This window comes from Aplysia californica, unplaced genomic scaffold (assembly GCF_000002075.1).
Source record: "Aplysia californica isolate F4 #8 unplaced genomic scaffold, AplCal3.0 scaffold00007, whole genome shotgun sequence".
NCBI classification, from domain to species: Eukaryota; Metazoa; Mollusca; class Gastropoda; order Aplysiida; family Aplysiidae; genus Aplysia; species Aplysia californica.
This window is the reverse complement of record NW_004797277.1, coordinates 1,596,998-1,610,239: the sequence shown is the minus strand read 5'-3', so window position 1 is coordinate 1,610,239 and position 13,242 is coordinate 1,596,998. Positions and strand designations below refer to the sequence as shown.

General features: G+C 38.2%; 1 protein-coding gene across 5 annotated transcripts in view; it reads right to left on the bottom strand.

The window, feature by feature from the left end:
- Positions 1–462: 462 nt before the first annotated feature.
- The window catches only part of LOC101862385, a 70,832-nt gene continuing 58,052 nt past the window's right edge, over positions 463–13,242 (bottom strand). For all 5 annotated transcript variants that reach the window (XM_035969315.1, XM_035969319.1, XM_035969322.1 and 2 more), the window contains 6 exons: positions 12,084–12,167; positions 9,975–10,012; positions 9,047–9,270; positions 8,014–8,256; positions 7,236–7,413; positions 463–5,414 (listed from right to left, as the gene is read on the bottom strand). In XM_035969315.1, the coding sequence (XP_035825208.1) occupies positions 5,133–5,414; positions 7,236–7,413; positions 8,014–8,256; positions 9,047–9,270; positions 9,975–10,012; positions 12,084–12,167 (1,049 nt within the window). In that variant the 3' untranslated portion in view covers positions 463–5,132. The remainder of the gene's footprint in view (positions 5,415–7,235; positions 7,414–8,013; positions 8,257–9,046; positions 9,271–9,974; positions 10,013–12,083; positions 12,168–13,242) is intronic.

Sequence of the window (13,242 nt, the reverse complement as noted above, 5' to 3'; positions counted from 1 at the left end):
CTGATCTAAGGGGTAGTATAGGATTTGGTTGAAGACAAGCATCAACTTCCTGGTGTGTTACGTCACCACTGTATAAAAAACTAGGAGAGAACTTGAAAAAAAAAAAGACGTATAATGTAACATACTGAGAAAAGTAACAGAAAAAGTACAAAGGTGTCTGTTTAACAACAACCCCATTGGGAAGCAATCCTTGGTTGCTCTTAGGTGGAAGTTGCTACTAACTTAATTTTCAAAGGAGGAGGCGGAGGGCGGCGATGCAGGAAATCTCTCACACACAGACACAGGTACATGGAGGATGTTCATGTTACTTATGAAAGTAATAACATAAGCAGGATCAGTAGCCGAGGTTTGACCAGATTGTTCTTTCAAGAGAGCTTATGCTCCTTCCAGAGTGATTTTATGCACAATGGCCAGGATTTTTCCGTTCAGTCAGGTAGAAGTAGTAAGAGGGGAAGCACTCACTCTTTGTGTTCACACTGTTTTTTAATAGCCCAAAATAATTTCCACGAGACAATTTATAGCAACAAAGGGTGTTGTTATAGAGGTAAAGGTTGCTGTTAAAGAGGTTATTTATATTGGAAAATTCTATTTTTACATGAGCTTAGGTTGCTGTTAGGCGGAGGTTGCTCTTTAACTGGATTGCTGTCAAGTCGACATCACTGTATTCACCTTTTACAATATAGATACATTTTGCGCTTTCAAATCATATCAAATCAGATCAGAGATCTCTCTATCTCTCTCTGTCATATACACACTCTTTTATTCGTTCTCCCCCACTCTTTTCGCTTCTTTATCTCTCAGTATCTTCAGATCTCCCCTCTCTGTCTGTCTCCCTACATTTCATTGTATGAAAGTCGATACATGTAGTTTTGAACACTGACCTGAAAAACAGACTAAATAAGGTACAATTTATTCATAATATATGAAACAATGGTTGGTAAGTTATGGGACGCAATCAGACAGTCATTCATTAAATAATATCTCATTTTCTTCTGGTCTTCCCCATTGTGTAAGACTTGGACAGATCAAGGGGAAGTAAGATCAAAACCTGAAACAAATTGTAGTCTTTCATTTATATAATGATACTAATAATAATGCAGACAATTTATATTGAGGCCACTCCCGTACAATATAGCTCTAAGCACTTCACAAAACCTTCATTTTAGCACAAAATATACATGCAAGAACTTGCACACATGCTTAGATTAAACCTTAACACATAAGCAGACATTCTTACTATCACAGCATAACTGGTGACTTTATGCCCATCACGTTTTTAAGATGAGTACTATGAATGAGGACTCTCAAGGTGGCATTTAATGAAGTATGTTATTACATGAGTTTTAAATTTTGCCTTTGACTTTGTATCCCTCATATACTATGGGAGAGAGTCCCCGATTGACGGAGCTAGATGAGGAAAGGACCTGTCAACGAGTTCTTCACCTCCCTCACTGGGTGCTGCCCTAAGGGACTGATCCACTGATCTTAAACTTAAAGGTTTTGGTGGAATATAAATTGAATGAGGTTGTTTGAATACAAAAAGGTTTTAATATTTACACATTTGTGGAAATGGACAACAATCTTGTAAGCAATGCTTGCTGTTGTTGGGAGCAATTAAGTTTAGACCTACTTTTTAAAATAGGGATAACATGGTTACATTTCCTCTTTATAGACAAGATTCTTGCAGCCTGGCTTTGAAAGAGCTATAGTTTCAAGATTATTACGTTTGTTTAGAAAGTTTGCAAAAAGAGAGCTTCGGTAAACCATATGAGAAAACACAAGAAACAGAATCAGAGTTTTCCATGAGCACATTCAAAGACTGCAAATCTAATTTGCTTCCTGATTTTGGCCAGACCTGTTTCCTTGGTGTGAATTTTATGAACCATTGGCCTAAGACTTAAAAAATTGCTTTTGTCAACACTATGAAGTTGAATTTTAAAACACTGGTAAAGAAGATCTAAAATTGCAGTTATAAAAAATCATAAAATAAAATCCCCTTTAGGGGTCAGCCTACGAGTGCCTAATTATCAAATTGTCTATAAAAATGTACATGTTGCCTGATATATATGCAGCTCAAACTTGCTAAAATAATCTTCAAGTCAGCAGAGTGAAATCAGCCAGATGCAGAAATCTTTTCATAGCATACTAATTTTTCTTTGTAATATTCTGTGCCCTCCATTCTCACCTATAGAGAGGTTGTTGGTCTTCATTTATATTGTACCCACTATCTTTCTCTCTCTACCTCTCTGGTAAACAAACTTAGTGGTCGTGTTTAAGAAAATCTAACTTGTACCTGAAAATCCTTTCCCCATGTACGTGCTAGGCTGGATTAACTTTTTGCCAATGCAAAAGACTTCAGTTTCCTATGAAATTTCTGTCAAAGATGACAATAAGCACTCAATACAAAAGCCTTTAGGCCTTAATTTTCCTGTTTTCTGTACTGCCAAAAATGACAAAATTTAAGAAAAGTTGTCTTATCAAATCATACGAGAAAAATGAAAAAAAAATCTCTGTTGACTAAACATTTGTTAATCAAGCACGGTAAGTATACAGCTTACAAACATTTTCACCCTCTACAAAAGCCCCAAGGACTGCTTTACACATTAAAATTCTTACTGTAGCAGAAGCATAATTGAAAATAATCTATTTTAGTCGACTATGGATGAGTTGATGTCATCTAGGGAGTGAAAAAAAGATAACTCATCCGAAGTTCAACTTAACTGTTGGGACCTGTAAAAAAGAAGAGGTGCTGGGATCCCCCCCCAAAAAAGAACAACTAAACCGAAGATCATCCACTAAAACGAGTTCAACCCAAGTGGAGTTAGCTGTAGGCACTACTACCTTTTAGCAAAGTAGTCTTTGCAGGTTTGAAGGCACATGCTTTTTATTATCACTATGACTAAGGCTTCTGTTTTCTGAGCCTATAGCCTACAAGACCACTGGGGATGGAGGAAGGGGGTGGGGGGGTGTCTTCATAGTGCTGAAGCCTGTCAGATGTCAAAGCTCAATTTTGCCAACTACCCTTGATAAGAGTGAGAGGATACAGGCTAGTCCAACTGACTTTCCCAACCCAAACCTTAAGACCAGGCTAAACAAACAAGTTGAGATCTCACATTAGCCGATAAGATATTAGAGATTTCTCTCACAATTCAGACCACAGATAAATTAACCGATATGGTGAGCATGCTATGCAGTATGTAATGGATCTTCGGATTAACTTTTTGAGCCCTCTCTTCAAAGTCCAGCTCGCACAACCTCTGCACTACAGCTCCTGGGCATAGACTACCAGTTATACACCACTGCATTGCTGAAGAGTGCCTTCCGTGAACAGAACGGTAAAGCTAGTCACATTCAGGCATGCCCAGGGGTCAACTGAGTTTATGTCCATTTCTAATAGACCTGAGCCATCATAACCCAGCATGATACCATGTGAACATTCAACCTACTCTTGAACCCTTGAAGGCTTACGTGTGGAGGTGAGGTGGGGAGAGGGTTGTCCATGAAAAAGCTTTTCCTTTTAGAGACTTTTTATTCACAAGTTTGTTCATGCAGACCCATGAGAAGCTCCTCTCCTTTACCATAATACTTGGCTATAAGATTCTTGATGATGTATGAGACTTTTCCACAGTAAGTAGCTTTGGCACCATTAAAAAAAAAAAGATAATTAGTCACTACATAGGACTAGATTAAATGTTACCAAGGCTAATTCAGACTGGCCAATTTTTTCAAAACACAATCCAAGACAGATAACAACAGATGATAAACAGCAAACAAAATGACATTTAGTGGGACTGGTTTTGGAGTAGTGTATGTGACAAGGCCCTCAAATTCCTGATTGCTGAACCAGAGACTGTCCTTAGAAATTTAAGACTACAACAAGAGATTTCAGATTATAACAAACATCTACCTAAGATTATGTCATGCAAGTACTTATGAGAATATATTAATTTGAATGCTTCCTTCCTATGGAATGTTGTCACCTTGATGATTTCACAACAAGTTAATCTGGTAAAATGTGTAACACCCATGTAAAAAGCATGTTATGTCTGAAAGCTGTCCAGATGAACTAAGCCCAAAATCTTCATTTTTCCCCCTGTTTAAATTGCAGGTTTTTTAATCTGTGGTATCAGTTGCATATATACTTGAGAAATATTTTGTCAAAGTTTAAATTCTGAATGCAGACAAGAAAAGATATATAAAATAGGTATAATTCTTAAAGGAATGAAACTTTTTTCTCTTCACTGAAAAATCTTGCTTTCTGGGCCTAGAGCATCTGAGCAGCTTGCTACTGATTATCTTTGATGCAACTCTGGTGTCTTGTGCTTTATACATTATGATCGATGAGCACATAATCATTAAAAATACAAAAACTATAAAACCAAAATAAACAAATACATGCACGCACATATCAAGTGAGCAAATGAATGAGCTGATAAAAGGTATGTAAACTATACCCCAAAAACATTGGTCAAACAAAAAAAAAAAATGGAAGCATGTGGTGTAATGGCAAGGTGCAGTTTTCCATGATGTACAGAAAACTTGTTTTTAAACATGAAATGAGACCAAAATTCGTCCATTAGCTGGGTTGAACTGCTGTCCAACAAGCAAACAGAAACAAAAACAAATCTATTTAACACTTTCCACCCACGCAGCACGCAACACTTATCCCTACGGACCAAGATACAGATGCAGTACAAGGTATCTCACACCGGCGCCGATCAGCGTCCCGTGGGAAAAAGAGACAGCTTCTTACGGTTGCTGATCGGCGTCCTGTGGGGGCAAAGTGTTAAACCTCAAGTATCACTAAATAAAAGAGCAGTTTAAAAATGACTGCTGTCTCAGCTGAAACTTTTTTCAGACTATAACCATAGGATAAGGGGAACTTACATCAGTAATAATCTTCCTTCTCATCTTTTGTAAGCACCAAATCACAAAATGGACAAGTAATACTTGGTATTGAAATCAAATAAATGATCATTTACTTCGAACAGAACCCAAATGAGCTCTTCAAAAATTGTTTAATATCAGCACCCAAAAAAAAAAAAAATGCTCTACACCGGTTGTGCATGAGGCATGGGGATTCCATTGATAAAAATACTAACTATCTCTAGTAACACATCTCAAAAAAATGTTCACATAGGAGTTATACTAAGCCCATTTTCAGGTAATCTGAACTGTTTGTGACATTCTGCTGATTCCTTGCAGATGTAAGGAAGGCAAAAGTAGAGGTAACCGTGGCCAAACAGCCCAAAGGAGCCCCTGGGGCAGCTGTATGTAGAAAGAGTGACCTCCTGCTGGTGCGCCATTGGAGGAGAGTACATTGAGGCTAGGACTTGCTGGTCCGTGTCTGCCAACCCCTGATCCAACAGCCTGTCCACAGCCGATCTGTAGGCGCTTATGAATTTAGGCAGCACCTAGGGAAAATAGGTGAACTTGTGAAAATAACAAGTCAAGAAAAAGGGGGTATTTTGACAGGTAAATAAGTTCAGAACTCAATCATCCTGAAAATAGACCACTACCACCACAACTTTTATCCTCATCCTCATCAGCTCACAATCAGCAAGTATAGCAACAATCAGGATTCTCACTTACCAAAGAGAAAAAATTTCAATTTTTCCCCCCTGGTTGACTCCTGGATTTTGTAATCATTTTAAAGTTACTTTTAAAAAAAGAAAGAAGACAGAGCTAGGAAAAAGAAATAACGAGAAATGCACAATAAAAATCACAATATGGCCATGAACATTTGCTTTTCCTGGAGTGTCAAGGACTGGGATTGTATGGTAACTGTAACTTAAACAAAGGAGGGATGAAAGAGGTCTCCACGGGCTTGTCATTGTCGAATTAGGGGGGAAAAAAGAGGGAGGGGGGTAACTTATTGTCTGTTGGCTTGACACTTGCAAAAACAAAAGAAACCAAGGACACATGTCACAAGCCCTTGATTCTGATTGTGCATCACTACACAAAGCCACAACTGTGATGGTCTAAAGTATCGATAGTATCGAACTTGATCTGTTTTTAGTTTTTTTGTTTGTTTGTTTTTTAATTCTCTCATTGGCCCAAGTAATCACCCACAAAGCAAAGGTGCAGGAATTTTTCAACACCTTGTCAAATTAATGTTAGCCTTACTCCCAGCTAATATGTTTTTCTAAGGGCACAGTGTCACAGAGTGACTACAAGGGCTCTGTGCACAGAGGGTGTTAAAGTTAGACAGCTGCATGTGACATAATGAGGTAAGCTAGAATGTCAGGGTCTGACTTTTCCTAACTTATATGCTGGGAAGGTCGTGATGGTTGGGGTAGCGGAACTCCAAATATTTTATTTTTTAAAATCGGAATGAGGGGTGGGGTGTTACAAAGGTATTATAGTAAAGTTGAAACAATTTTTTTAAAATCTTTAATGATTTCCTCAAATTCATAATGATGGGCAGCCCTTTGATTTCCTGGCTTTTTCTCTGATATTTTCATTTTCATTCATATTCATGGTGTTTTCCCGACCAGGAAATCTGAAAATAAAATTCCCGGCTTTTTCCCATATTTTCCCAGTTCAGTGGGCACCCTGAACACTACCAATACAACACCATTCCAACCAGTACAGTATATAACAACTTTCATTTCCATCCAATACAACATGGAAATTTAAGAGGAGCCCTCTCATTTAATTTCCATTTATCACAGGACGGAGCCAAGGAGGAGGACAACCAGGGAAACTCCACGAAGAACATCAAGAGACAAAATACTGCTTACGACTTTTATTTATTTGAAAAGCATCTTTAATTTCCTTGGGATCCGGGAGGAAAGGCAAAATGCCCTTCATAATGTTACCACATTTCAGTGTGCATTCTATCCACCAGTTGTTCAGGTGTCCCATAATTTTGCAATCGTTTTGAAGCAGTCTCTTTATCTGTGGTATCAGCTGCATGTGCTCATGAAAAATTTAGTTAAAATCTAAATTCTAAATGTTGGAAAAAAAAAGCGAGGAAAGACAAATAAATGTAGGTACAATAGTTAAAAGAATAAAACAGTTGAAAGAATGAAACAGTCTTTTCTCTCTTCATAAAGAGTTTGCTTTCCGCCCTTGCACATTTGAACAGCTAGCTGACAATATTTAGCCTTCAACACTCAAACCATTGACATCTTTTCTCATCCCTAGAAAAACAGATTCTCCAAAAAGATAGAACAAGAGAAATGTCTTTTTTTAAAATCCCTAACTGACTTTTAGCAATCAATAAGCCTTACCTTTCTATGAGCTAGAATATATCCGCCTGCTACCCACACAATGTTCTTTTCATAAATTTCTTCCGGGCTAAAGGAAGCAAAAGTTTGTCTTGCTGTGACTTCAGACACTCCGACCTTGCTACTATTGAAGCCTGGAGGAACTCTCAAGATGAAGGGAGGATTAGATGGTTCCAACCTCCTGAAAGCATAAATCATGCAATCAGATCAAATATTATGTGTAATTAATTAATATTTATAATTATCAGATAAAACATCGCCTATAACTTAGATTTTAAAAAGCAGACAAAAAGTAGGCCTAAAAAAACAACATAATATAATACCTCAAAACAGTCTGATAAAACATCTCACAGGGTAAACTGGCTACAAAATCCTAAGCCAAATAAAGCAGGTTAATGATGACAAAATCTCAGGCCAGCTGTTCAATGAAACAGAGCCTCTAAAGTCAAGATCTGACAAAGAAAATGTCAAAAGCAATGGGATAAAGAAAAAACAGCCACTCCACAAACAAGGCGATAAGTGCTATCATTTTTTAAAAAGGCCAACTATTAAAACTCCATGACTACTATTAGAAGCTCAATAAGTATTCCACAAGTCCACAGAATCTTTTTATGCCCACCCAGCAAACAAGCGTTCTTCATAATTCAGCTCATAACAATTTAAAATAATGACAAACAATTTCTTTATATACACCTCTCCAGTTAAGAGTCCAAATCTAAGCTTCTACCTTTCATTTGTGACAGTATATAATATTCTCTTACTGAAAAAAATAAGCACAAACCTGAAAAGTCCAATATCCATCCACGCAATATATTCTGATTGCGAATCAACCATCTTTAAGGCCTCGTCCAAAGCATCATATTTGGCATTCATAACACAAGTGTACTCAGGAGGGTAAGACACTTTAAAAGAGGGATTTTTCACAACTTCTTTCACCCGTTCCAAGTTCTTGAAAGCAGGCAAGTCATATCGATTAATTTTGATGACTTTTGTATGGCTCTCTGGCAGATGAGAACGAAGTAATCTGTGAACAGAAACGTTGAAACATTCAGTAAGATTTTACTGTACTCTTGTCAGCTCTTTGCAGGTCTCTCATTTTTCTTTCAGAAAAAAAAAAAGTGATGAAGTCAAAGAAACCAATCTTCTTCCCCCTATTGAGCAATTTTATTGAATTTTTATTTATTTATTATTTATTTTTTTTTTTGGGGGGGGGGGGTGTTAAGCTTTTGAAACACATTTCTGATGTTCCTTTCGGAAATAACCTTAATCAAAAACACAAATGCGTAAATTTGCAGTTTTCAAGGACTTTTCTTGTTAACTTTTTCTCTGACATCAGGTGACCCCTACCTCTTAAAAGGGCAAATATCTCTACTTCTTTTCAATATAGATAGGTATTTTATTATCAAAAGCAAGATAAATGAACACGTTTTTAGATGATAAGTTACTTCAATTTTCAAAATGACACATACTTTATTTTCTACATTTGGGTCCAGCTTGACAAAATCATGACCAAAAGCCAATCAGAAGGCTACTACACATTGCGAGATTAGATCTTTAGTTTGCGTGTAGAATTTGATATATTACATACTCTAATGGACTTCGGATCACATTTGATGAAGCAAAGCAGACACTCATTTGATACAGTGTGAACTGGTCAGAGCCATCACTAGACCCAACCTGATCTGAACTGATCGTGCATTTGACTACAGGGCATCCATTCTAAAGCATACCTGGACATTGATAGCAACAGGGAGCTAATGAAATCTGCAGAGGGATCAAACCACACCTGAGCGTATGTGGATAAGCCAGCCTACCTGAACTGCGTGATAAAAGCATCATCGTCAAAAAAGGCAATCACTTTATTGTTGAGCTTTCCCCATGAGATGAGCCACTGCTTGTAGGTGTCCGTAGTGTAGGAAGAGTGAGAGAAGAACCAGAATGAGGTCTTCGTGAGGCTACCGATGTTCAGATACATCGTGACAATGGTGATGTTCTCATTGTTCTGGTAAAACTGTTGATCGTATATGGGATCTGGGCACTGAAACGTAAAAGCATTGTATGAAAACTGGGTTACAATTTGTTTGTTGCACTAAACCCAGGCTATCAAATGAAAAACAACTACGATAACAATATTGTCGTCCTCCTTTACTGCTCCTCTTCTTCCGGCTCCTAATTTTATTCTTCCTTATTAAATTCCTACTGCACTCCTCCTCTTTTTCCTCTTCCTCCTGTTCTTCCAGCTCATCCTCTTTATCTTTCTGCTCCTTTTTTTCCCTTCTCTTCCTTTTCCTTCGCCTCACTTATCATTCTCATTTCACAAGACAAGTTGTTAATTTAGTAGAGTAATCAACTGATACAAGGACCAGAAATTTGAAAAAAGAAAAAAAAAAACAGGACAGCCCTCACTCAATTATCCACAGAAAATGTCTACCATTAGAACATGAGTTATTTTCAGAAGCAATATTCAAGAAAAGTCTTGACCATGCATCTCTTCCTCCTTCCCCTATCTGCCGTCTTTTGCCAGTGTGTCTGTCTCTTTCATTCTGTCTGTGTCTCTATCTTTATCTCTCCTTCCCTCTGTTTGTCCGTCTCTCTCTCACACTCTGTCTGTCAGATTGTTTGTCTGTCTCAAGATAGGGCAACAACTTCATCCCCATAAATACTCCTTATGGAACCATGCAGTGAGCAAGAATATAATAAGAAAGGACAACTCTACAGTACATTCACTGTGTGTAAGCTTACAACTCTCATGTGAACTGGAGTGTACATCACTTGGAATCCTGGAATAAGGAAAAAAATTAAATTAATACTCTGCTCTTGATAAAACGTTCCACACACTCACACTTGAAAGAAACAACAAAATCACACTCATACACAACAGACACAAGCAGCACCTCCTCCCGCCCTCCCCCGTCATATATATATATGTATATATATATATATATATATATATATATATATATATATATATATATATATATATATATATATATATATATATATATATATATATATATAAATGTCACAACAGGGTGAAATCAGGTGCTTGTAAATTTTTGGGCATTTGGAGATGTAGGTATCATCTGAAAGCTTGTTCATTTGCCTTGCTTTCGATAGAAAAATACCCATCCATCTTGAATAGAAGTCGAGATGTTTGCAATTGAAGAAGGGGTGTGTGGTTTCAGAGTTAAATTTTTTAGAAAACGTCCGCCAAAGTTTGGTAACTTCCATAGTTTTAGAGTCTGTGGAAACTTAAAACTTACAATTTTTGTGTCTATAACTTTAATGAACGTGTTTCAGTAAATTACTAAAAGCCACACAGTAAAGTATTCTTAAAGGGACATAAAAGGTGTTGAGCCAAAAAACAAAACTTTGATAAAAAATTGCCTAATATATAATATTTATATTATATACCCAGCGGCAATAAAAACTTTCCACTTTGTTTTTTGTAACTGCGCCCTTGTTCACATGAGTTAGTGAACGAAATTTTGCACATCCCTCACCATGTACTCCCGTGGTCACGTGACCCAATTGCAAATTAGCATGTTTTGTGACTTACTTAAGTTCCGCCAAAATTATGAAATCGTCTTAATTGTGTTTAGATCGACACAGTAGCGATTTTAGAACCGACAAAGCAAGTTACACACACATTTCAGCTCATTTCTGTCGACTTGAATTGCTGTAGGCCCACACAATATTATGTCAATGTTAAGCCCTGGGGAGCGCTGTTGGGCAACGGGAATTCTCCAAGCTGCACTATCGGCCCGTAGAGTGGCTCGGACGCTTCATGGCTCCCATCCTACCATCAATATCCTGAAAGATAGGCTCCAAGTCACGTTACTAGAGTTACTACACCTGACAGACCCAGACCAAGCAGACCACAGGTCGATACCGCCCAAGAAGACAGACAGACAGATAGATCTACTGCTCTGGATCTTTGAGTTCGTTTTCTCACAACGACCAGCTCTGCACGTCAATTTCATACTGACACTGGAACTGGAAGTAATCAGCGACAGAAGGCTACAGCGGCCTTAAACACACATGCGGACATTGAGCAAGGTGGCCCTTTTATGCTCAGCATTTGTCATCTTTTAAAAAATTACTCTTGAACTGACTGGGCCTAGATCTAGATCTATAAGAGTGAGCTCCCAAAACGACATTGACATTGTAGGCCTACAACGACTGAGATAAGCTTTGATTCAAGAGTGGAATGGACTGCCACAACCAAACAAAACAAAAACGACTCGATCGAAAATTGCGCAGATGATGCAAGGGGCGACAATTCGGACAATGCCCGGCACTGACGTGAAATTTTGAAATCAATGGGTAGATAGCTAGATTCTACCAGTTTGTGCTTAATTAACACTATGCCACCATATTAGACAAAATCAAGTTCAGAAACAAAAGGTAACACGTTTTAAAAATATAGATTCAAGATTACATCTAGATCTACTTTGAAATATAATGTCTGTGTCAATTTTTTGCGTTGAATTATATGTTAAAAAATAACCACAATACAGGCTTCTCTCCAAGTGGAAAGTTCCAATTGCCGCTGTGTATATCCCTATTATTATTAGAGAGAGAGAGAGAGAGAGAGAGAGAGAGGGGGGAGGGGGGGAGAGAAAGGGGGGAGAGAGATAGAGGGGGGGGAGAGAGAGAGAGAAAGAGAGAGAGAGAGAGAGAGAGAGAGAGAGAGAGAGAGAGAGAGAGAGAGAGAGATAGAGAGAGAGACAGAGGGAGAGAGGAAAGGGGGGGGGGTCGTACAGCTGTAAATTTTGTATGTCTCAAAGTCTAACAAAAAAAACCCACACAAAACAATCCTAAAGCAGAGTTTATAATGTGTATCCTCACCTGTATACAGTCCTAGAACAAAAAGGCATATAACCAATGACCATAGTCCTTTGCTTTTGCACATTCCAGTCTTTCGACACATTCCTGAAAATTGGCAAAGAAAAAAGAGAGAGTTAAAAATAAAATTAACTAGAGTCTGTTTGTTGTTTGTTTTAGTAGATCTAGAGGTTTTACGACGCTCGCAACAGCATAAAGTCATATGAGCGCCAAGGGGTGGATGTCAACTGAGAAGTCCTTACAGGGAATCAGACTCACTCTGCTCACATCTCTAGCTTCAACAGCACAAAGTCTGCTTGAGTATCAAGGCACCCAGGAAATAGCGGGTCACAAGAGTGTGACAAACATACAAAAGACAAAGAAGTAGATTTAGAGGAAAATGACGATAGTACGGATTAGGAAAGAAAAAGCAGCTGTTCCCTGAAGTCAAGGGTGGTATTAGGGCTTGCCCCCTGACCTAAAAAAACCCCCATGATTTTATGTCGGCAAGTGCATCAATAAGTAATCGTTTAGAACCAGATGTAATCGTCGGTGGGGTCAAAACTAGGCCCATTCTAGTAGATCCATTCTCAAACGGGACCACAATAACAATTGTACAAGAGTGCCCAGTTGGCATATATAGATCTAGACTAGATCTAATCTAGATCTAAATCTAGTTCAACAGTGTTTATAAATAAACAACTAGGCTGCATCATAAGTATGAATCGTGAACTTACTTTGTCGATGCTTAAAGGATAGGCTAGATCTTTCTCATTTTCTTCTCCTCTCAATTTTCAATGGGCTTGGCCTTGCCCTAGACTAGGTGGGAGAAAACAGGAAATTGCTTTTTGTTATATCTTTGGTTCAGAAAACAGAAGAGTTCGGTGGCCTATCAAAACAACTCTTCTTTGGTATCGTATCAAAAATTATAATACATGTATTGGTGTTGCAAAAACATCCATTAGGCCTAGATCTAGGCCTACTTTGAACAGAGGTGTGATTTGCTAGTGGGTGGAATTACCACACTTCCCCCAATCTGCAGGTTATAGTTTCAAGGCCAACTCATTTTCTATACTAAACCCCTATTCCTTGATATGCGGCACATCCACGTTTCACAGAGTCCTTCGCGCGCGCGTCCGTGTGTGTGTGTGTGTGTGTGTGTGTGTGTGTGTGTGTGTGTGTG